The sequence below is a fragment of the Penicillium verrucosum genome, assembly GCF_028828655.1.
Source record: "Penicillium verrucosum strain IBT 35672 chromosome Unknown utg000001l_segment0_segment0, whole genome shotgun sequence".
In the NCBI taxonomy this organism is placed as follows: Eukaryota; Fungi; Ascomycota; class Eurotiomycetes; order Eurotiales; family Aspergillaceae; genus Penicillium; species Penicillium verrucosum.
In genome coordinates this window covers 13,236,286-13,258,122 of record NW_026643210.1, presented here as the reverse complement: position 1 = coordinate 13,258,122, position 21,837 = coordinate 13,236,286, and the positions used below count along the sequence as shown (strand labels likewise).

Below are 21,837 nucleotides of genomic sequence, written 5' to 3'. Positions count from 1 at the left end.
AATAATCGTGGCACGGCCCAACACCAACCACCTAGCAGGGGTTGGTGTTGGGCCGTGCCACGATTAGGGGTATTCTGTTTAACCACCCACTCGGCAGTCTCTATGACGATCACAGGTCCAACCCACAAAAGAGACATCTTCCATCTTGCCCTAGACCGTCTCAATGTGGCAAACATTGCCCAAGTTGCACAGCCAGTCAGAGACAGAAAAATCACATCCAACACTGGGAGCCTCAGGGAAAAGACGAGAGAGATAAAGTGGGAACATGTCGAAAATATGTATCCGACAGCCCGGACAAACAATTAACTAGCTAGAAAGAAGAAACGTGAGAGCCAGAAAAAGAATAAAAATAGTTATATGATTTTTATATCTTGGTCTGTCGTTTAGCTCGTTTTGCGATCTCAATCAAAGTCCGAACCTTTTCTTTTTTCTTTCAGTTATACCAATTCTTCACAATAGACTCATGGGTATATCTGTGTATCTGTATAGTTTCTTCAACACTGTGGGATAGCTTGAGTACTAAGGTTGATCCTGGGAACTAACTATATGTTGTACTAAGTTATATATTTCAATGTTAACTACATACTTAGTTCTCACCTTTTGGTTTCTGTCACGCAGTTAGAATCACACTCCTTGATATACCTGAGGTATAACCTATGTAATTTTGTCCATCATCCATGCTCTTAATCACCTCCTACATAGTACTATGTAGTAGCCTTATCGGGATAGTTAACTGGGGTATGTTAAAGCCTTATAAATTAGGCATAAATACCAAGAAATTGGCTTATCTAATTAGAAATGATGAGTCAGCAAGTGACCACGACTTCTGGACTTTGCGTTGCGGCCATTCCGGACTCGAGAATACTCACGCGGTCCTCGAAGTGCGATTGAGGGCTCCCTTCTAGAAGCAGTCCAGAATGTCAGTGAACAGACCCCCTGTTGAATCCCGTTCCTCGTAGTCATTGTTTTCTTGTTATTTTTGTATTCACCTATGAGGTTTTGTGATGCAAAGATACTCTGGAATAGAATGTATCCCACTAACATGTCAAATAGTCGTGTGATTGGCAACCTCCAGAGGGCTACCTTACCATTATGTCTGAAGTTCATGGAGATTCAGAGCTCGTTCCACCGGGCCCTGATCTAGATTATCCGCTTGCTCTGGCTCCGCGACAAGTAACTTTGCGAGATCGGGTTACGGTTGCGACCCTGGTCCCGTTTGCTTCAGCAGAGGAAGTACCCCGGGCTCTGCTGAAGTATCTCTCTGACCAATTCAACAAGGAGATCGAAAAGGGAGATACATATGCTATGACAGAGCCCATTCCACTGGCTCAGTTCGGACGATATTGGTTTTCGAACTTTGGTGTGGTTATGCTTACTGGCGACATCGAAAGTGCAGAGCAGACACATACGATGGACCGTGCTGGAGCCAATTGGACCAAGATCTGTCTAGGTGGCTTTCACATTCGGCCCAATTACCCTGGCCGTAGTAGTCATGTCTGCAATGGCACTTTTATTGTGACTGATGCTGCTCGAAACAAGGGCGTGGGTAGATTGATGGGCGAATCCTATCTGGAGTGGGCACCTCGACTAGTGAGTCCTTCACGCAATCGCTTCAAACGGACTATGAATTAATGTTTGCTAGGGATATACATATGCAGTCTTCAATTTGGTATATGAGTCCAACGTTGCATCATGTCGCTTGTGGGATTCCCTTGGCTTCAAACGGATTGGCCGAGTCCCCGGTGGAGGCAGTATCAAATCCCAACCTGGAGAGTTTGTCGATGCAATCATCTACGGCAGAGGTCTCAGTTTGGATGGCGAGGACTCTGTATCCCAGGATCGCTTTGAAAAAATCCGTTATTATTTGAAGCACGGAAAGTACCCTCGTGGTGCTGATCGGGCCGAAAAGAGTCGGCTTCGCAGTGCGGCGACTCATTATAAACTTCTTGGCGGGGAGGATGGAGAGCCCGAGAGGCTGATGCTGAAGGATAAAGAGGTGGTGTCAGACCCGCAGCAGCAGTACGATATCGCCCAAGAAGTTCATCTGAAGCAGCATGCCGGAATCAACAAAACCACGGCAGCTATTGCGATCAAATACCATTGGGTACGAATCAAAGAGACTGTCAATCGCGTGATCCGAGACTGTCCACAATGCAAAGAAACTCTCAAGGCGCCCCCCATACCAGGGAGCAAAGATGATGATAAATCGCCCTCGGAAACAATGTCTGGCATGGATATGGATAGCACAACGGAACAACCCCCGAAGGAACCGGACAATGTCCCGCAGGCGATGGATGAAGCACCCGATGAGCCTCCCAGTTACAACCCTCTGATGCACCAACCCGTTCCTGCAGCCATGCCCGGCACAGTCCACCCCATGGCTGGATTCGCACCCCTGCCTCTCGATCCTCAGATTATGCAACTACATCAACAGCTACGACGCTACCAACAGCAGAACCCTATGGCGGGCCAGTTCGCCCCCGGGTCGCACAGTATCGGCATGTCAAGCTTTGACGACGCAATGCGCTACCACACAGCCAGCAATGCCTATCAAATGATGGTAGATGACGGCTCGGATCCCTTTCGACAAGACGTGCTTGGACTTGTGAACCCACCCTCACACGAATTACAGCATGATGCTGAATTACTTGCTAAGTTTGAGTATGGAAGTCCCTCGGATGGGAATTATGACTTTACGTGAATATGCCTCAACTTTTCATCTCTCGGTTTCTCGTTTCGAGGGCGTTACTTCATTTCGGGATTATTTTGTCTTATCCCTACTTTTCTTTTCTTTTCTTTCTATTGTTATATTGTTCTATTGGCGTCGAGGCATCGGGCTGAGATACCGCTGATACTCTACCACTATTATGCCGTGGACAGTGAAACGACGGCTTATGCTACAAACACTACGCTTTTTTTTATAGGTATATTATTCGAATGAGACATCTCAGTATATACCATAGAAACTATATATTCGATGTAAATAAAATGTTGTAACTACATCTCTTTAAATGCGTAGGGTTGAAGAGCACTCACTGATTGGTCACCGCCTTGCGCGACTGGGGGTTTTTGGGGAACAGGAGCTCTGGGAAATTTTGGCAGATCAACCCCTCCGACCTTTCAACTCAACATACCCCTTTTCTTATTTCTTTTACTTTTTTATTGAACGGTTTCGTGTCCGAATACCGATCTAATCATGGCCTTCAACGGCCAAACCCCCACGATTGTCGTGTTGAAAGAGGGTATGTGTTGTCTCCAGTGCGGGCAGTTTTGTTGGTGGGATTCTGTGATATATGCTAACTAATGCTGCTTTGCAATCTACAGGCACCGATGCTTCTCAGGGAAAGGGACAGATTATCTCCAACATCAACGCCTGTGTCGCAGTGCAAGGAACAGTCAAGAGCACTCTCGGTCCTTACGGTGGTGATCTCCTGCTTGTGGATGCCAATGGCAGACAGACCATTACAAACGATGGAGCCACAGTGATGAAGGTGCGTCTTGTTTTTGATGCAAATACATGGCTGAAGGGAGATGGTGATTCTGACTTTCGTTTATTTGGTAGCTTTTGGATATTGTGCACCCCGCCGCCCGCATTCTCACGGATATCGCTCGGTCCCAAGATGCCGAAGTCGGTGACGGAACAACCTCCGTGGTTGTCCTGGCCGGTGAGATTCTAAAGGAGGTGCGAGACCTCGTTGAGCAGGGTGTCAGCTCTCAGACCATCATTAAGGGTCTGCGGAGGGCGAGCGCCATGGCAGTCAACAAGGTTAAGGAGATTGCAGTGGACATGATGGATGCTTCAGACAGCCAGGAGAAGAAGGTCGAGACACTAAGACGGTTAGCCGCAACAGCCATGAACAGCAAGCTTATCAAGCGCAATTCGGACTTCTTCACAAAGAGTGAGGACCCCCTACTTAGTGGTTCCAAATTTTGCCCCAAGGCTGACGATATGGTATCCCAGTGGTTGTGGATGCGGTACTTTCGCTGGACCAGGATGACCTTAACGAGAGGTTGATTGGTGTCAAGAAGGTTACCGGTGGTGGTCTCCAGGATTCGCTTTTCGTCGACGGTGTCGCCTTCAAGAAGACTTTCTCCTACGCCGGTTTCGAGCAGCAGCCCAAACACTTCGAGAACCCTGGTATCGTTTGCTTGAACGTTGAGCTAGAACTTAAGAGCGAGAAGGACAATGCGGAAGTCCGTGTCGAGCAGGTCTCGGAATACCAGGCCATCGTCGATGCTGAGTGGCAGATCATTTTCAACAAGCTTGAGGCTATCTACAAGACAGGAGCGAAGGTCGTGCTTAGCAAGCTGCCTATTGGCGATCTTGCCACACAGTACGTGCTTGCTCTTTGCTATGGGATATGTGTCTAGACACTAATGGTTTGATTTGCAGGTACTTCGCAGACCGAGACATCTTCTGTGCTGGCCGTGTGGCCTCCGACGACATGGACCGTGTTTGCCAGGCTACCGGAGCCGCAACCCAATCGACTTGCACTGATATTCAGGAGCGCCACCTGGGTACCTGTGGTGCGTTCGAGGAGCGCCAGATTGGTGGAGAGCGTTTCAATATGTTCTCCGACTGCCCTCGCGCTAAGACTTGCACTCTTGTGCTGCGTGGTGGCGCTGAGCAATTCATTGCGGAGGTGGAGCGTAGTCTGCACGATGCTATCATGATTGTTAAGCGTGCTCTGCGCAACACAACCATCGTTGCTGGCGGTGGTGCTACTGAAATGGAGTTGTCTAGCTACATGCACGGATTTGCCGACCGTAACGTCCCGCACAAGCAGCAGGCCGTCGTCAAGGCATTCGCCAAGGCTCTGGAGGTCATCCCCCGCCAGTTGTGTGACAACGCTGGTTTCGACGCTACGGATATTCTGAACCGCCTGCGCGTGGAGCACCGCAAGGGTAACACCTGGGCTGGTGTCGACTTCGACAACGAGGGCGTCCGTGACAACATGGTGGCCTTTGTTTGGGAGCCCAGTCTGGTTAAGGTCAATGCTATCCAGGCCGCAGTGGAAGCCTCTTGCTTGATCTTGAGTGTGGACGAAACGATAAGTAAGTGACTTATTACTATTTGTTTTTTTTTTTTTTCTACTTTCCATCCTCCACATCATGACTAACCCATATTTTCTTATTAACAGAGAATGAGGAGTCTGCCCAACCTGGTCAACAGCGCGGTATGCCTCCAGGTGCTGCCCAGCGCGCCCTCCGGGGCCGCGGCCGTGGTATGCCCCGACGAGGATAAACGAGTTTGACCAGAACTGGATAATGCTCGATGATATTCCCCCAAAAAAAAAGAACACCTGCATCACTGAAGGCCATGAAGTGGTTGAAGCGAACTCTGGTCTGGCCTTGGTGGCTTCAACGGCGATGTTTGTGAGATGAATATTGAATATGAAGTACAGGGAGAATAGAAGACGAGTTGCTAGAGATAACCGACTTAACAACGCGGTCTTTTCAAGTACATACAATATAAAACACATTCCTCATCAAAGTATTCCTTGAAGTCGATTGCATGGATTGCGTGTGATATATCAGATTTCCCAAGGCCGAGCTGGTCCGAGCATATTCTACTACGTACTTTGTACGATGGAGACACGGAGTACTCCGTAGCATGTTGTATTTGCTTTTTGTCCTTGTTTTATTTGGAATCCATGTTCATGTCCTATTTAAGTAACTAAGTACATCGCTATAGTCCTGACCTTTAACCCATTTTACATCTCATTGGCTCATTTTCGACGCCAAGACAGTGCTATTGAATCTCCTGAAGGTGTATGACATGCAGAACGGCAATCTACTTTGTATAACTAGTTAGTTAGTTATCGTGTGAACTATGTTGTATGTTCTTTATTTATGCTTGTCCAATTATCATATGAAATTGAGTCGTAATCTTTACGAATAAATGTTAGTGAAGCCCAATGATGCAGAGGGGGTTTTGGGCTTCTAGAGGGTTGATCGGGGCTGCCGATGGATCCATGTCAGATATATAAAAGTCAGTCTAGATCACGTTGTTTTCACTTGTTTTTTTTTTTCTTCTTCTTTTCAATTTCCCCTCTTCCTTTTTATTTATATTGTTGTCGTTGTCAAGTGTTGTCAATCCAAAACAACCTTACAACATATAAGGAAATAAGTGGACGCGAACCCTCTTATAGTGTAAGTGGCAAGGGTTCCAGTCTGACGATCTCCTCCAAAAGATAATCTTTTCTTTTAAAATTCCCCAAATCACCCGAACTCTTTGATTTGATCTTATTCTTTGGACATTTTGGAAAATTACCTTGCACTCTTCAAAGGCTTGGCGCCCGTACTTCCGATCTGTTTTGCCTTGCATCTTCCCTTCTCCACATTCAACATCACGTTCTGTCCTCTTCTTGCAGTTTGCTTAATTCTCTGGGTGGATTTGGAGAATTTCTCTGATGTCTTACTATCCACCCTACTCGGGCGCTCCGGGATACCCCCCGCAGCAGCCGTCATACCCCCCCGCAACACCAGTACCCGTATGCTTGCTTATCCCTTTGCTCTATTGAAAATATGCCTGGAGAGTCTGACAACCATTTGATTGCAGACAAATGAATCACCAGCAGCAGCCATCCTATGGCGGCTATCCCGGCCAGTCCTACCACCAGCAGCCGCACCAGCAGCCGCCGCCGCAATCCAACCCGTACGGTTACAGCCATTCATCCCAGCCATCTCACCAGTCCTACGGCGGGCATGCTCCCCAGCAAAGTTACAATGTATGTCATGATGAGCCTTGTGTCGAATATACACGAGATTGACGTATATCAATCCTTTCCAGGCTCCGCCGTCTGGGTACAATCAGCGTCCGCCCTCTGGGCAACAAATGCAAGGAAGACCAGGTCTGCCTACCATTTTTCCAGCGAACCGCATCTTCAGAAGTGAAAGCTAATAATGCGCAAATCTAGCCTACGGTCAAGGCGGCGGTCCGGCTCCCCCTCCCACCAACCCTGTCTCCTTCGGTCACGGCGCTCCCCAGGGGTATAACTTCCAATACTCCCGTTGCACGGGTAAGAGAAAGGCCTTGTTGATTGGTATCAATTACTTCGGTCAGAAAGGTCAGCTGCGCGGATGTATCAACGATGTGAAGAACATGTCAACCTACTTGAACCAGAACTTTGGCTATGCTCGTGAGGACATGGTCCTCTTGACTGATGATCAGCAAAATCCGATGAGCCAGCCGACCAAGGCAAACATTCTTCGGGCTATGCACTGGCTGATCAAGGATGCGCGTCCCAATGACTCGTTGTTCTTCCACTACTCTGGTTAGTAATCAGACCTCGGTCGCTTCTATGACAGTGAACTAATAAGGACCCAGGCCACGGCGGTCAGACACCTGACTTGGATGGCGATGAAGATGATGGGTATGATGAAGTTATCTACCCGGTGGACTTCCGGGTTGCAGGACACATCGTTGATGATGAAATGCACCGTATCATGGTGCAGACTCTACAACCGGGAGTCCGGCTTACAGCGATCTTCGACTCCTGCCACTCTGGCTCTGCTCTGGATCTCCCCTACGTCTACTCCACCTCCGGTGTGCTCAAGGAGCCCAACCTGGCCAAGGAGGCGGGACAAGGCCTGCTTGGTGTGGTGTCAGCGTACGCGCGTGGCGACATGGGCAGTATGATGTCTACCGCAATGGGTTTCATAAAGAAGGCCACCAAGGGCGATGAAGTGTATGAACGCAACAAGCAGACTAAGACTAGTCCCGCGGATGTCATCATGTGGTCCGGCAGTAAGGATGACCAAACCAGTCAGGATGCCCAGATTGCCGGCCAGGCCACTGGTGCTATGTCCTGGGCTTTCATTGCTGCGCTTCGGAAGAACCCTCAGCAGAGTTATGTCCAGCTTTTGAACAGCATTCGTGAGGAGCTTTCGACCAAATATTCCCAGAAGCCACAGCTGAGCTGCAGCCACCCCTTAGGTAAGGATACTGGGATTATTTTGTCACGATCGAATTCTGACAACCCCTACAGATACCGACATCCTTTATGTGATGTAATTACACTTGGAAATGAAGACAAGGAACGATGCTTGTCTGGCTTTCAATGAAAGCATGCTGTGTTTAACGAATTACCCTGTATGTAATTCCACCCTCGGTGTTCCAGTGAATATTCGGGTGGTTGGTGCACTATATGTGATTCAATTCTTATGAATCTGTGATCTATCAAGGTTTTATCTTTTGAAAATGGAGTGCAAATTAGCCCAATGACGATACACATCGGTCTTCCTGACATCATCGTAGACAACTGCTCCAGGGCTGTACTTCTGGTTTAGCAATGTTTCATGGGAAAATTCCAGGTAGCTTCGTTATTGATCAAATATCAAGATCAGCAAGCTAGCTACAGGTTCTCCATGAACTAGTCATGTCACAACTGTCAACTGTTCGACTCGACATGATGGAATCTGTCATTAGCGGGAGAGTTGACCGAGTGATATAGGTGTGGCGCTGTACGGATTTCATATCCTCGAGGGGACTGTCATGTGTCATTTTTGCCTCCAACGAGCCTCCAAGGAGCCTCCGAGGAGATAGGAGCTCTTCAACTGTTCTGAATACTCGAGTAACAAGCGCGGATACGAACCCGAAACGCATATTCCCGAATCAAGCACAATGCAGTCAATCATCCAGCACCGCAGGATCCGCAGAAAGATCGAGCAACAATTTGTTACAAAACATGAGAAGCCCGGGGATGTCTGGACCCACGAGGGCCGCTACGATTACCATGAAGGAGAGATCCACACGTATCCTCGCGAGCCAGCGGATGACTGGGCTGCCGGACAAAGGAGGGAACACGGCCATCGCACTTTGATATCTGGGCCGGCCCTTCAACCTCGCCATACCGCTCGATCACATTTGGGGCGGGAAGGAGATATCGAGGGCGCGGAGATGGACCCGTCAATCTCAACGGATCCGCATACCATCAATGCAGAAGAGACGCTGGGAAACACGGCTGATATTATGGTGACTGGCGTTGAAAGATCTTGGCCATCTGACCATGCGACTGATAGTGAGACTGATGTTGAGTCAGAGAAAAGGAACAAAGTCATCATCGTCACATTTGAAGGTGACTATGACACGATGGATCCTCACAACTGGACATTCAGTCGTCGGGCGTTTACGACTATTCTCACTTCACTTACTGCTTTTGTGATCTTCTGGGCATCCACAATCGATGCCACTGCTTACGAAACCACCAAAAAAGTGTATGGTACCGGCTCTGTGGTTCAGACTTTACCGACTGGTACGTGGTGAACACTTTGAATTTATTCGACCAGACTAACCAAGATCATCAAGCTATGTATTTGATTGGTACTGGACTAGGCGCAGTAGTTACAGGACCTATATCAGAAGTCGTCGGACGCAACCCCGTGTACATCCCCACCATGATTGGGTTCATGTTGTTCGACATGGGCGCAGGGCTTTCCCAAACAGCGGCACAGCGAATTGTTTGCCGTGGTTTAGCTGGTTTCTTCGGGTCTGCCCCGGCGATTTTATCAGCAGCATCCCTCGTGGACGTCTGGTCACGCATCGAACGAGTCTACGCCTTCCCTATCTTTGCAATAATCATCTTCACGGGTCCATTGGTGGGACCAGTACCAGGAGCATTCGCCGTCAATTCACATTCGGTAAGCTGGCGCTGGGTCGACTGGATGACCATAATCCTGGCAGGACTCGTCCTGATCCCGGTTGTGTTCTTCCTGCCCGAGACATACAGCCCGGTCCTGCTGTACTGGAAAGCGAAAGAGCTCCGCCGCCTGACAGGCGATGACCGGTACCGGTCTCCACTAGAGTTCAGAAGAGCCACATTCGCCTACCGCTTGCGTGCCTCACTATACCGACCATTTCAGCTTTTTATGACAGAACCAATCATCATGATCCATGCGGTCTCCCTCTCCCTCCTCTTCATAGTCCTCTACACATTCATCGGGGGTTTCGTCTTCATCTATGAGGTAGCAAGCCACTTCAGCCCAACTTCTATCGCCCTCGCATTCCTGGCCATTGAGGTCGGAGTTCTTCTTTCTGCACTGGCAATCCCGGTTTCAATGTGGCTCCTCCGTAGAGAAATCTACCGCAGCCGTGAGAGAGGCCAGCACCGCCCGGACCCGGAGATCAGTTTGTACATGTCTATGTTCGGTGCGCCTTTCGTCCCCATCTCGCTATTCTGGATGGGCTGGACGGCCAAACTCGAAATCTCGTATTGGAGTCCAGTCGTTGCTTCGGTCTTTTTTGGCTTCGGGACGATCTGTCTTTTCATCTCGGGGTACCAGTACGTTGCCGATGCGTTCGAGGCATATACTGCAAGCGCCCTCTCCTCTCTTCAGTTGCTGCGGCTTATTTCTGCCGGTGGTATGAGGATTGCTGCGGAACCGATGTATATGAGGCTTGGAACTGGATGGACGTTGACTGTCATGGGTGGCATTTCGTTTTTGTTTTTGCCTGTCCCTTATTTGCTCTACTGGAAGGGGTATAAAATACGTGCGTATAGTCGGTATGCACGTAGGAATGAGGGCTGAGGTATGTGTGCATGGAGGCATGGAGGCCATGGCCCATGGGGATAGTCTGGGCTTTAAGTATGGCGATGAATATCTCACTATCCTAGCTAGTGCTCCTCTGTTGATCTTGATATGTTGTTCACAGGGTTCTCAAAGCCGAACCCCATTGTACAAAAAATTGCAAGCTAATTATCCTGTGAAAAATCCATTTGTTCTGTTAGGTCGAGATCCTCCATGCTATAGACCCAAACCACTTGCCAGAGAATGGGGTCTTTGTCAGGGGTCTTGACCTCGATCTTGTCCACTAGTTAAATCACTAGAGTCATTCCCTGAGCTACCAATCAACTGAAATTTTCTTTCTCTACAGCAGTTCCTCATGCCATGAATATAAACGAACAAAGAACACTTGGGGGTATAAAAAGGTGAAATCCAAAGCAGACTAACCCTATGAGTGCTGAATATGGTAAAACTGTGGATAACATGTTGTTAACACACTAATAATATGTTATTAACATATTAAGTCTCTACATATTTGGGTATTTCCCTAATCATAGCCTGTTTTACATATAAAAAAAGACCCAAATCGCTTCCAACAGCATAATAATGGTCTGTATAAGATAGGGTCACGTGCAGGTATCAAATCAGTCGCGCTTCGACTCCAAACACACGTCCAACTTCAAACATTTGATGTCTGATTTTGGGAAGACACCAGCCTTCCCTATAATCTCATCCATGGGTATTGCTAAAACACCAAACTGCAACAATCACTGAATCCCCGCTGATTCTGGCCATGATTCCGTTCCGTGATGTCCATCATCCTTGAAGACAACCAGCCCCCCGGGCTCGTACGTCTCGGTCTGACATGGTATCATGAACTTCCATTTTTACCCTATGGATGGGAGGCAACCAATGATCGAGGATCTGGATCGCTCAAACATGCAGCCATGAGAGCACTCCTGCAGGACCAGTCGGCGCTGAAGCCCGAGCTGTTTGAATACGTCTCCTGGTATTTGGCAAAATACCTTTGGGATGCCCTCAAAAGGTGGTAAGTAATAATTAGAGGACTCTCTGTTTGTTCATATCTGACCGCCTGCACAGCAACAAGCAGACAATGCACATGTGGAAAATAATGACCAGTGTTTATCCGGCACAATTCCACGAGGTTAGTCCTTACTACTGCCTCAATGCTGGCTGTCCTAAAATGCCATTAAGAGACTACATGGGTATTCTTAATAGCGATGACTTTCGCTGGCGTGCAATCTTGACGATTGCAACTACCTACTGCACTGCTACAGACCTGGCTACTATACCAAACATAAAGAATTTGGTTGCTCTGGACGTTTACAGTGAGCCATATCCGTCGAATCTCACCCTAGTGGAACCAGCGCGTGTCAGCAACAACGGCATGCCCTTGCAAGATGGGTTTGTGCGTGGTTGGATTGAATCAAAAGCACTACAACACCTCCGCATTCTTAGATTTTACCACCAACACGAAATGACAATTGCGACACTGGAAGCTCTACGTGAGCTGCCAGAGCTACAGCTAGTTGTGGCGTACGAGTGTAAGATGATCACCGAAACGATTCAAGGGTACGATAGGCCCGCAAATAACATCATTCCCATAAAGGGATGGTCGGCCTGCAGACTCGATTGGTTTTGGGAGGCCCATGGAACTACAAAGACAATCGATGATAACCTCTTGGCCTTGCTCCATGTGTACCAGTCTAGTCTCCAAACATCCGAAGTCGAGGGCTCGAGAAGACCATCATCCCTACCCACGAATCTCTCGATTTTGGAGTTCAAACTACCAACTGCCGACCACAGCAGAAGAGACAGGGTAGTTGTCCGCTCTCGTTATAATGCAAAATCAATTGTATTGTTTACCCGAGATCCTGTGAAGCAAAAGCTTGATATCGAGAAGCAGCAACGTGCAAGGGAGAAGAAGCGGAGCGAGCCACCTGAAAGAGGAGATCGCCCTGCCAAACGAGCAGTCATGAAAGATAGGGGACCAATGAACATCTCGGAGACTTTGAACCAGTTCTTTTGATGTGTTGCCTAAATAGCAGGGACGATACCATGAGAAATACACAACAAACCCTGATTTTCTACACCTCATGGACCAATGGCTGATTTTTTCATTCATCTACAGTCTGACAAATTTTGGATTGGATTTCTCGAGAAAGTCTCAATAGAGGCATGCTGTTCATCTGATTATTGAATGCTTTGATTATGCCATATGTTCTAATAAATCTTTGTATTCTTTGATGGCCCGTTGAATGGCCCTTCTATTCTGCATCAGAGTCAAAGTCTGGCTCAATAAGAGGGAATGTCAAAAGCGCAGCGATGCCACCCAGCCCCTCCAGACGCTTTCCACTTTCATGATCTGAGCTGAGAATTCGCACATCACCACCCTCAACATCACGGACACGATCCACAAGCGACACCCAGCGTTTACGCTCAGCGATATCCTGTGATCGAAACAAACGGTTCGAAACAATGAGCACTCCACCACCTCGGCCGACAGCACCTTGTTCAACTGCATGCTCAACCTCGCGGGGACCATAGGTTGCTTTGTTGGTCTCCTTGCGCAGTTGTTCTAGGAAGTCGTCCATCAATTTGGTCTCCCGGGCATACTTAGTATCAGCCAGGATGGTCTTAACTGCAGGTGACTGCAGGACCTCTGATAGTGAATTCGTGTAACCGGATGCGGAGTGCACAACCACGAGACTGGGAAGAAGTCGCTTGAGCCCAGGAGTCGTTGTTGATGCCTCGGATTGGATGTATTTTTGGAAGCCAGAGGCGACAAAACCGGGCGAGGCGAGAAGCACAGGCCGGACAGCTTCGTTGTTGGCGCCTGAAGTAAGACTGGTATTGAACTCCATTTGTCGAAGAAGGGTCTCGAGTGTAACTTTGAAAAACTTGTTCATTCCCTGGAAATATGTGGTGTAAGTTTTGACCTTGTCGAAAGACACACTGAGACAACAATAGAAACCCACTTTATCATGATCCCCTCCTCCTTGCCGTTTCCGCGGGACAGACATCTCGATCTTTTGCTTCAATATTGTCTGGAATTGACCAATAAAGCAGATATGAGCAAGTCCTTCCTGCATCACTACTGCGACAGCCTCCGCACGGCGCTTCCCGCCCTCGTCCACAGCATCCTTGAGTGACTCAATTGCAATACTGTCCCACCCGACACCTTCTCCATCTGACCCAACCTCTTTCTCTAATGTGAAATTGCGATTCAACTCTAGATCGAGTGTATGGAATTGTCCGATTTTTGTGTGTTGTGTTTCGTTCATAATTTGTCCTGATACATGGAGCTGGGAGCTCTGCGGATCAAAGTCGAGATTCTTCACGCGAATTATGAGGTTCAGATGAACGCGCGCCGAGCTCGTGGACCCGGTATCCTGAACTGTGGTAACTCGACGAATTGCGCTGGCTCGGAGGATATCGCCTGGTCGGATCAGGTTATATGCGTGCCACTATATTTATCGGATTGTATATTAGATGACTGCGGGGTGCTGAGATGGAAAGAAAGTGAGGACTTCGATACCATATCTTCTGGCTCGTCCGGGCACAATGTAACCGCCCCAGAGCCATTGTGCTCAATTTTGTTCTTGATACAACGCATTCCTGCGGTGATATTGCACGGTTATAGGCTGAGGGTTTGAGAAGGTAAAAGGCGATGAGGGCGGGTTAGATGTTGTTATTGCAATGTTGTCATATGTTGCCTAGAAAATGCGCGATTTGGAGGAATAAAAGGGCTGTATGGAAACAGATCAAACATTTAAGAGCTTTGGAATGCTCCTGTAAAAGGGAAATATTCGAGCAAATCAACCTAACCTGAGGGCATTGAAGATGTTGAACTTGCCAAACACAACCCCACTATATGATATTGCCGTTTATTACCGCCCGGCCGTTCTGCAAGAATATCACTTGCTCTTGGGATACACTCATTCTAAGAGATCAATTTTGGTTGTTGATGGGTTGTCAGGGAATAAGGGATTGCTGATATTCTAAGCCTCTAAAAAATATATGATATGAAGTAGTAGTATGAAAACATTACCCTGCGGCATATTCACCAGTCATTCCTTATCGATAAGACTGAACCCTAATCAGATCAGATTGGGGTAAAGTTGAGTCTTGACATCAAAACTTCCAACGTTGAAAGTCTTCAGGGTAAGTCCGTCCTATCAGGGCAAACTAAATAGACAATTCTTATTTCCTTCTAAGTCCCTTATGTCCGTCAAGTTACTCATATGAGCCCCACGTCGTATTGATCAGCCATTGATATAACCACATCTAGCCCCCGATGTAGTATATCCCCACTTAGATGGCGTCAAGCTCCAAGAAACCGGCGGAAATTACTGGACCGAGGTGGTCCGTGGATATCCAAACCTTTATCTATTAAAGGCCCCCTCATTTACCTTCTTGTTCCTTTCAACTCATCAAAATATTCGTACATCATGGCCCCTCTTTCGCTGCAGTCTACCTATAAGTTGGTCTCGGGCTACGAGATCCCCGTTGTTGGGTTCGGAGTGAGTATATTGACCCTTGGAGGTCTGATATATATGACTAACACTTATGCTGGGAATTAGGTTTACCAAACGTATGGTTATCGTTGTATCAAAGCCCTGCGGCAGATTATATTGACTGATTCTTGACCAGTCCCTCCGATGTCACCGAGAAAGTGACCCGCAAGGCCATTGAGCTCGGATACCGCCATGTAAGCAGCTGCAGAACCGCTAGCAGCAAGTGTTCCGGATTTTAACCATCCTATTCCAGGTCGACAGCGCCAAAGTCTACGGAAATGAACTGGAAAGTGCCGCCGCCATCCGCGCGTCTGGACTTGATCGCTCGCAGATCTTCTATACCAGCAAGGTGCCCTCGAAATCCATGGGGTACGAAAAGGCAAAGAAGGCCATCGAGGAAAGCATTGCCGCGGCAAACCTTGGCTACATTGACCTGTAAGGACCTCCTTTCTCTCCGGAAAACAAAGCCGGTTACCGAACTAACACTGTGACTATCAGTCTGTTGATTCACGCACCCTATGGTGGCAAGGAGGACCGCCTCGGCACATGGCGCGCACTCGTGGAGGCTCAAAAGGCAGGCCACGTCCGCTCGTTGGGCGTGTCCAACTTTGCTATCCAGCACCTTGAGGAGTTGGAAGAGTACATCAAGAGCGAAGCGGGCGGACAAATCACTGTCGGTCAGTACGAGATCCACCCGTGGTGCCCACGTGAGGATATCGCGGAGTGGCTGCAGAAACGCAACATCATTGTCGAGGCATACTCTCCCCTCGTGCAAGCGACCCGCATGAAGGAGCCGGTTCTGCAGAACCTAGCTAAGAAGCACGGTAAGAGCGAGGCTCAGATTTTGGTCCGCTGGAGTTTGCAGAAGGGATATGTGCCCCTGCCTAAGTCGGTGACCGAGTCTCGCATTCTGGAGAACTCGCAGGTCTTTGACTTCACGCTGTCGGATGAGGACATGGCCAGCCTGGAGCTCAACACGTACGAGCCTGTCTGCTGGGATCCCGTCCGTGACTGCAAGATCTAAATGACATCCGCGAATTAGCAAAGCCTAGCGTGTAAATAGAATTAGGGAATCAAATTCCAAGCACCCAAAAAACACGCTGAATATAAATCAATAATAGAACATCTGGAAGAGTGTACCCAATTTGGTAAATTGTTGACTTCCGCGGTCGGCACAACGTATCACCGCCAAACAAAAACAACATCGCGACTTCCAACTCTTTCTGGTACAACACACCACAGCCCTCCATCCCCATGATCGTACAAGCAGCAGGCAGTCGCTGCCACGGTTGCCTCCACTATGCCGGATGAGCCGCCTCGCATCATCTTGGAGAAATCCAAGACTGTCAAACGCCGGTACCAGCGCAGCAACCAACGATTCCAGTTCACCGCATCCCAGATCGCGCGGCTAGATCGCGAAGAGGAGCGGGAAAAGAAAGCAAAGAAGCTACGCGACCAGGAAAAGAAACGAATCGCCAACAAGAAACGGAAAGCCGAGCAGGAGGCGCAGGCTCGTGAAGAGCGGAAGCGTCGCGGTATCCCGGATCCCAATGCAGCACGCGTCCCATCGAGTCAGCCGCTGCTTTCAATGTTCCTAGGGGCCGGAAAGCGACAGTCACCTGCGGTACCGGAGCCTGCGCCTACAACTACGGAGATCGAATCACATGATGACAATCTGGGGAGCGAGGGTGGGGATACGGAAGCTGAATCAGATGCCTTTGACGATTTGGATGAGGAATTGGAAAATGACCTATCTGAGCTTCAGGAGGTAGGCGTTCTGGAAAAGGGTGAAGGTCAGGATATCGGCACCGCGACCCGTGCTTCATTCAAGGATGATGATGAGTTCTCGGACTGCTCAGCGTTCGACGACGACGAAGTTATGAAGAAAGCCGAGACGGCTGCTACCACGCTAGCGACTGACGAAGAAACGAAGAAACTCTCTATACCCAATGAATCATCATACCTACAACCTCCCCCGGCTGTGCTCAAGCTAGAATCGTCTTTTGGGGAATCTTTCCAGTACGATCCCGCCGATTTCCTTGAAGCTGAAGCAGCTATTATTTCACAAACGAATAGTCCTGGAACGAAAAATCCCTCTCCACCCAAGGAAATATCGCCTTTACAGACTCCTTTGTCTGATCGACCGTGCATTAGACCCACATTGGCGTCCTCTTTTGGAGATTCCTTTAGAGACGAGACTGCGGATTGGATCGAAGAAGCATTTGCACACGGAAGCGGTGACCCTTTTGACGAACTCGATAAAAACAACTCTCAATGATTTCATTTGAACTTGGTAAATCGCTTCAGCAACATTTTGTCGCCAAGTCTTCCAGCTTTGGAGTCCTCTTATTCGTACATTGTCCAGGGAAGTCTTGGCGCTATGGGGATCGGATCCGGACCGACCATCGGGTGATTATCCGCCCATTTTCGGATACACAACGAAGCCCTTTCAGTTCGGGAGTTCTCATATATTTTGGAGTACAACATAAGAGCTGAGAGCTGAATTGTTCCGACGGAATGACCACAAAACGGCTAGGAGGATTCAGAACACTGTGTACACTTGTATATCTTATTATTGTAGCCAGAATCCCATCGGGAATGACGTTACACTTATCATTTGTATACAACATAGGTCTCTAGGCGCCTGCCCGCTTTTTTATTTCTTCATTCCTCCATTCCTTCATACATTGTCGTTTTGAAAGCCCATTCCTATCAAACTCCCAATCCACAATGCCGTTCGTCCAAGGAAATGACCACCGTCTCTATTATGCCGACTCCCACCCCGCCGGCCCTCCAACCCCAACCGGCCTAACCTTCATCTTCATCCACGGCCTAGGCTCCTCACAAAACTACTACTACCCAGTAATCCCACACCTTACAAAACTCCACCGCTGTATCACAATCGACACCTACGGCGCCGCCCGCTCCCCGTACACGAATGACACAGTCACGATCCCCGGCATCGCAGAGGATGTCATCGGCGTGCTAGACTCGCTGCAAGTCCCCAAGGCCGTGGTAGTCGGCCATTCAATGGGCGGGATCGTAGTGACAGAGCTAGGCGCACGGTATCCCGACCGTCTACAGGGCGTTGTGGCCATTGGGCCGACGCACCCGTCAGATATGCTGGTGACGGTCATGAATAAGAGATCGGACACTGTCCTTGAATGTAAGTTCTTCCTTATTCTAGTCTATCTGATTATGCATCTATGTTTCATGCGTGTTCTTCTCCAATATCCATATATCCATACAAATGTGCTAAATCCTCCGCAGCTGGAATCGAGCCAATGGCAAATACCATCCCCTTTGGAGCTGTCGGTTCGCGTAGCACCCCGCTTCAAAAGGCTTTCATTCGGGAGTTGATCTTGGGACAGGATCCGAAGGGTTATGCTGCGCTATGTCGTGCTATTGCGGCCGCTAAACCGGCGGACTATGCTGCTGTCAAGGCGCCTTTCCTGCTTATTGCCGGCGACGAGGATAAGTCTGCTTCTATGGAGGGGTGTCAGCATATCTTTTATCATGTCTCCAGTAAGCAGAAGTCCCTGGAGGTATTGAAGGGGGTTGGACATTGGCATTGTATTGAGGCTGCTGATGAGGTGGGTGAGTTAATTGCGAAGTTCGCGAACGTTGTGAATGCTTGAAAGAGCCTCTATTTAGAAAGGAATAATGAATATGCTACCTAGGTAGTAAATTTGTTTGGTTATCTTCGTTATATTTAATCTCGCTATCGTCAAGTACATCACAAATCACAAATTGCTACTTTAATCCAGCTGCTGGCTCATGCGCCATTGGTACTAGTTCTCAAATTTCACCAGTTTAACATCGTAATTGAGTTCAAGGGCAGCTTGAGGATCATCCTTGCGCGGCACGAAGTCCACGACAAGCGAGTCCTTGACAGCAAACACGGAGTCATTGTCAAGGTACTTATCCTTCCGGTCGAAGATCTGTGTTGTCAAAGGACGGTAGGTATCATAGGTAGCCTGTATAGGATATTAGCTTCCAACTCAATAATCCGATATCAAGAATAAAACTTACAATAAGGTGAATGTGAGCAGGACGGAAAGGGTGACGATCCATCAGTTCAATAAGCTTTCCAGCAGGACCATCGTTCGGAACAGGATACGGCGTCGGACGTAGACAGTAAAACGAGTACTTCCCATCCTCATCTGTCTTGAACTTGCCGCGCAGATTGAACTCAACCTGCTCGGGGTCCTGCTGCTCATACAACCCGTTCGTGGAAGCCTGCCACACCTCAACCGTCGCACCGACAAGAGGCTGCTTGGTCTGGAAGTCCAAGACGCGACCGTGCATGAAGGTCATCTCCGCATCAGCCGGTTTCGTCTTGACGATGTCCTCGCCGTTTTCGCGGTACGGTGTATCGGCGCGGAAGAACGGGCCCAGGATGGCCGTGGCTGTGGGTGCATCTTGTGCTTCCTCGGCGAGAGTGAAGGTGATTTCGTCGACAAGGCTATTATTGTAAAACAAACACTCATTAGCTGCTGACTTTTCCCCGCAAACAACACTTCGGCTTACGATTCCAGTCCTAGTACATCGCAGACTAGCTGTCCCTCATTCCGCTTGTCGTCGCTCATCCGTCCTGCCCAATTGAGCATCTGCACGCCGGCCATCCACTCGTCGACGGTGAGCTCCTCCTCGCGCGCATAGTCGTGCATGTGTCTGATTAGGCCGGCCATGAGCTTTCGCATGCGCGGGGTGGTTTTGGGACCCATCGCGTTGATGACATTGTCGGTGAAGGTGGGATCGAAGCGGTGCGTCGCCATCGTTGCGTGTAAATCAGTCTGTTGCAATACGAGATATCCAAGTGCGACTCAAAAATACAGAAAGAAGGAGGATGATTTCAGTAAAAGAGGAGTATGTGATTTATTGAAAATCCACGAGACTGTTATATACTCGATCAGTCTATCATCCAACCAGATGTGACCAAAAGACATGACGCTTATTCAAGGATGACCCCGCAAAAACCGTGCCAATGGCATGATTGGGGTTCGAAGTATCGGATGTGTACAACGCAGAGAGTGTCGAGTTGACAAGTCGGTTGGCGGCGATTCGGAAGAGGTTGCGCTTCCGATTTCCCCGCAGTCGGGTAGAACCCCTGTGGTGAATCAATTTTATCGCAGTCAATACGATGGATAAGTTACTTTTTATACAAATTTGGCCAGGATAGTGCGATAGTAATATAACATGCTAAGTATACTCCAGGCCCCTTCAGCTTAACAAGACCCTATCACCTCAGGGGCTAGGTCTAAGTCCGAAGTGGGGTGTAAAGGACTCCATACTTGAATGTGTAGACCATTGGAAGGAGAATCATTTGTATTTCCCGTGTTGGTCTGTGTCGAGCTGAGCAACAGAAAGCCCGGCTGGATATGATAATCCCCACAGAAAGTGTCATAGTCATATCACCACTCATCGCCGGCCCTTGGGATTCCCTTTCTTCGTGAGGGTCTCTGGAAGTTCCTGTAGAACTTCCCCATGCTCCCAGAGCTTACCCAGCCCAGCCTTGCGTTCCACGACCACATCGAAAAAGTCCAGCGAGACGAACTTCTGCGCCTCGCCCTTTTCAGGCTCCCCGGTCTTTGTGACAGGTATGCCCTCACTAAGAATGACCCCGTTCTCACTGCGCCAGAACGGTACACCAACTTTCAACGCTTTGCGTACATCGATATAAATCAAAACCTGCGCATCGCGCCGCATACCCGAGATAACGCGGGAGTCGTCGGGGGTCGATTTAACCCGCGCGGTATCCTCATTGTGGACAGTAAGCACCGACTCTAATGACGGGCCAGTGGCGAAGTGAATGTGGTTCCGGCCCATACAGCGTAATCCACCGGATTGTAGGATCGCAGGCCAGGTCGTGTGGAACGTGCCGTGGACGACGGTATCGGGTAGTTTCGATTCGTCGGACAGAGAAAGCGGCTCGAGGAAAGAGGCAGCATCGACGGTCTTGATGCTGTGGCCTTGAGTGGCGCGAATTAAAAAGTTCGATGGGTCAGTATCTTTCACGGATAATGCTTGATCGGTAGCTGTTTGTTGGGCTTCGCTCGTGGCAGGTGCGGACTCCAAGACGGATGTCACGGGCTGGTCTTCGCCCACAATAGTGGCAGCTTCTTGCTCTGCATCTGGGTCTGCCACTGGTGTTGTTTTTGCTTGGGTTGTGGATTTGGTGGGTTGTGCGGATGGAATGTGGAGGAGGGCGAAGCGCTTTTTATCGGAGGATTCGACGGCGTGAAGAATCTCGGGGAAGGTGACTTTTAGTGATTTAAGTTTCCTCCAATTTAGCTAGACCATGGACATAGTTAGTATATTATATTATAGGTTATTAGAATAACAAGGACAACAAAGCTACATACCACGTCTGGCACATTCGCATAACCCTGTGCGTTCATCTTCAGGCCTTCCTTTTCAGCGGCATGTCGCAGAAGCAAGCTTAATGCTTTGGAGACTTGGACATCACGACTTTGGCCTTGGCCTTGGCCACGTCCCCGCTTATCTTTGTTGTTTTTTGGGTGATCCATTTGAGGAATTTGAGGGATTTGAGAAATTTGAGGGGAGAGTTGGGGAATGATATTTTGGTGGGGCATTTGGTTATAAGCTCCGAGGTCATGGATGCGGCTCTACAAACCCGTACCTTATCTAACTCGCCTTAGGTCTTCGCGTTTTGCTATCATACAAGCTTCCTTCGAGGGCAAGACAACATCTAAAAAGAGCATCTAAAAAAAGACACAAGGCCGCATAAGCAGCCGACTATTCTTGTTCTCATATAAATCGACTTAATTGG

At 48.7% G+C, this 21,837-nt stretch overlaps 11 protein-coding genes across 11 annotated transcripts; 8 read left to right on the top strand and 3 right to left on the bottom strand.

Annotated features, from left to right (window-relative positions):
* Positions 1-798: 798 nt before the first annotated feature.
* N7516_004866 (putative histone acetyltransferase Spt10) lies at positions 799-2,701 on the top strand (the record flags this gene model as incomplete). The annotated part of the gene is given in 4 exon segments (XM_057217586.1): positions 799-872; positions 883-919; positions 1,054-1,590; positions 1,643-2,701. The coding sequence occupies 4 exon segments, from the start codon at positions 799-801 to the stop codon at positions 2,699-2,701; spliced, it is 1,707 nt and encodes a 568-aa protein (XP_057079469.1).
* Positions 2,702-3,196: 495 nt separating this feature from the next.
* On the top strand, positions 3,197-5,245 carry N7516_004865 (chaperonin-containing T-complex subunit CCT7; the record flags this gene model as incomplete). The annotated part of the gene is made up of 6 exons (XM_057217585.1): positions 3,197-3,242; positions 3,325-3,491; positions 3,563-3,899; positions 3,962-4,334; positions 4,394-5,055; positions 5,142-5,245. The coding sequence occupies 6 exons, from the start codon at positions 3,197-3,199 to the stop codon at positions 5,243-5,245; spliced, it is 1,689 nt and encodes a 562-aa protein (XP_057079468.1).
* A 1,321-nt stretch (positions 5,246-6,566) lies between these two features.
* Positions 6,567-8,017, top strand: N7516_004864 (caspase family protein; the record flags this gene model as incomplete). The annotated part of the gene is made up of 5 exons (XM_057217584.1): positions 6,567-6,731; positions 6,794-6,854; positions 6,921-7,277; positions 7,331-7,939; positions 7,992-8,017. The coding sequence occupies 5 exons, from the start codon at positions 6,567-6,569 to the stop codon at positions 8,015-8,017; spliced, it is 1,218 nt and encodes a 405-aa protein (XP_057079467.1).
* Positions 8,018-8,626: 609 nt separating this feature from the next.
* On the top strand, positions 8,627-10,530 carry N7516_004863 (MFS transporter; the record flags this gene model as incomplete). Its single annotated transcript, XM_057217583.1, has 2 exons — positions 8,627-9,257; positions 9,311-10,530. 2 exons carry the CDS (start codon positions 8,627-8,629, stop codon positions 10,528-10,530), a joined length of 1,851 nt encoding a protein of 616 aa, XP_057079466.1.
* Positions 10,531-11,315: 785 nt separating this feature from the next.
* On the top strand, positions 11,316-12,556 carry N7516_004862 (uncharacterized protein; the record flags this gene model as incomplete). Its single annotated transcript, XM_057217582.1, has 2 exons — positions 11,316-11,551; positions 11,608-12,556. 2 exons carry the CDS (start codon positions 11,316-11,318, stop codon positions 12,554-12,556), a joined length of 1,185 nt encoding a protein of 394 aa, XP_057079465.1.
* A 238-nt stretch (positions 12,557-12,794) lies between these two features.
* N7516_004861 (putative translation factor pelota) lies at positions 12,795-14,143 on the bottom strand (the record flags this gene model as incomplete). The annotated part of the gene is made up of 3 exons (XM_057217581.1): positions 12,795-13,439; positions 13,506-13,994; positions 14,066-14,143. 3 exons carry the CDS (start codon positions 14,141-14,143, stop codon positions 12,795-12,797), a joined length of 1,212 nt encoding a protein of 403 aa, XP_057079464.1.
* Positions 14,144-14,978: 835 nt separating this feature from the next.
* N7516_004860 (aldo/keto reductase) lies at positions 14,979-16,073 on the top strand (the record flags this gene model as incomplete). Its single annotated transcript, XM_057217580.1, has 5 exons — positions 14,979-15,050; positions 15,111-15,121; positions 15,181-15,238; positions 15,298-15,479; positions 15,543-16,073. 5 exons carry the CDS (start codon positions 14,979-14,981, stop codon positions 16,066-16,068), a joined length of 849 nt encoding a protein of 282 aa, XP_057079463.1. The 3' UTR covers positions 16,069-16,073.
* Positions 16,074-16,344: 271 nt separating this feature from the next.
* Positions 16,345-17,322, top strand: N7516_004859 (uncharacterized protein; the record flags this gene model as incomplete). The annotated part of the gene is made up of 1 exon (XM_057217579.1): positions 16,345-17,322. The coding sequence occupies one exon, from the start codon at positions 16,345-16,347 to the stop codon at positions 17,320-17,322; it is 978 nt and encodes a 325-aa protein (XP_057079462.1).
* A 452-nt stretch (positions 17,323-17,774) lies between these two features.
* N7516_004858 (alpha/beta fold hydrolase) lies at positions 17,775-18,682 on the top strand (the record flags this gene model as incomplete). Its single annotated transcript, XM_057217578.1, has 2 exons — positions 17,775-18,210; positions 18,315-18,682. The coding sequence occupies 2 exons, from the start codon at positions 17,775-17,777 to the stop codon at positions 18,680-18,682; spliced, it is 804 nt and encodes a 267-aa protein (XP_057079461.1).
* Positions 18,683-18,835: 153 nt separating this feature from the next.
* N7516_004857 (intradiol ring-cleavage dioxygenase) lies at positions 18,836-19,822 on the bottom strand (the record flags this gene model as incomplete). The annotated part of the gene is made up of 3 exons (XM_057217577.1): positions 18,836-19,021; positions 19,077-19,509; positions 19,575-19,822. The coding sequence occupies 3 exons, from the start codon at positions 19,820-19,822 to the stop codon at positions 18,836-18,838; spliced, it is 867 nt and encodes a 288-aa protein (XP_057079460.1).
* Positions 19,823-20,465: 643 nt separating this feature from the next.
* N7516_004856 (tRNA 2'-phosphotransferase) lies at positions 20,466-21,574 on the bottom strand (the record flags this gene model as incomplete). The annotated part of the gene is made up of 2 exons (XM_057217576.1): positions 20,466-21,338; positions 21,410-21,574. 2 exons carry the CDS (start codon positions 21,572-21,574, stop codon positions 20,466-20,468), a joined length of 1,038 nt encoding a protein of 345 aa, XP_057079459.1.
* Between the last annotated feature and the right edge of the window lie 263 nt (positions 21,575-21,837).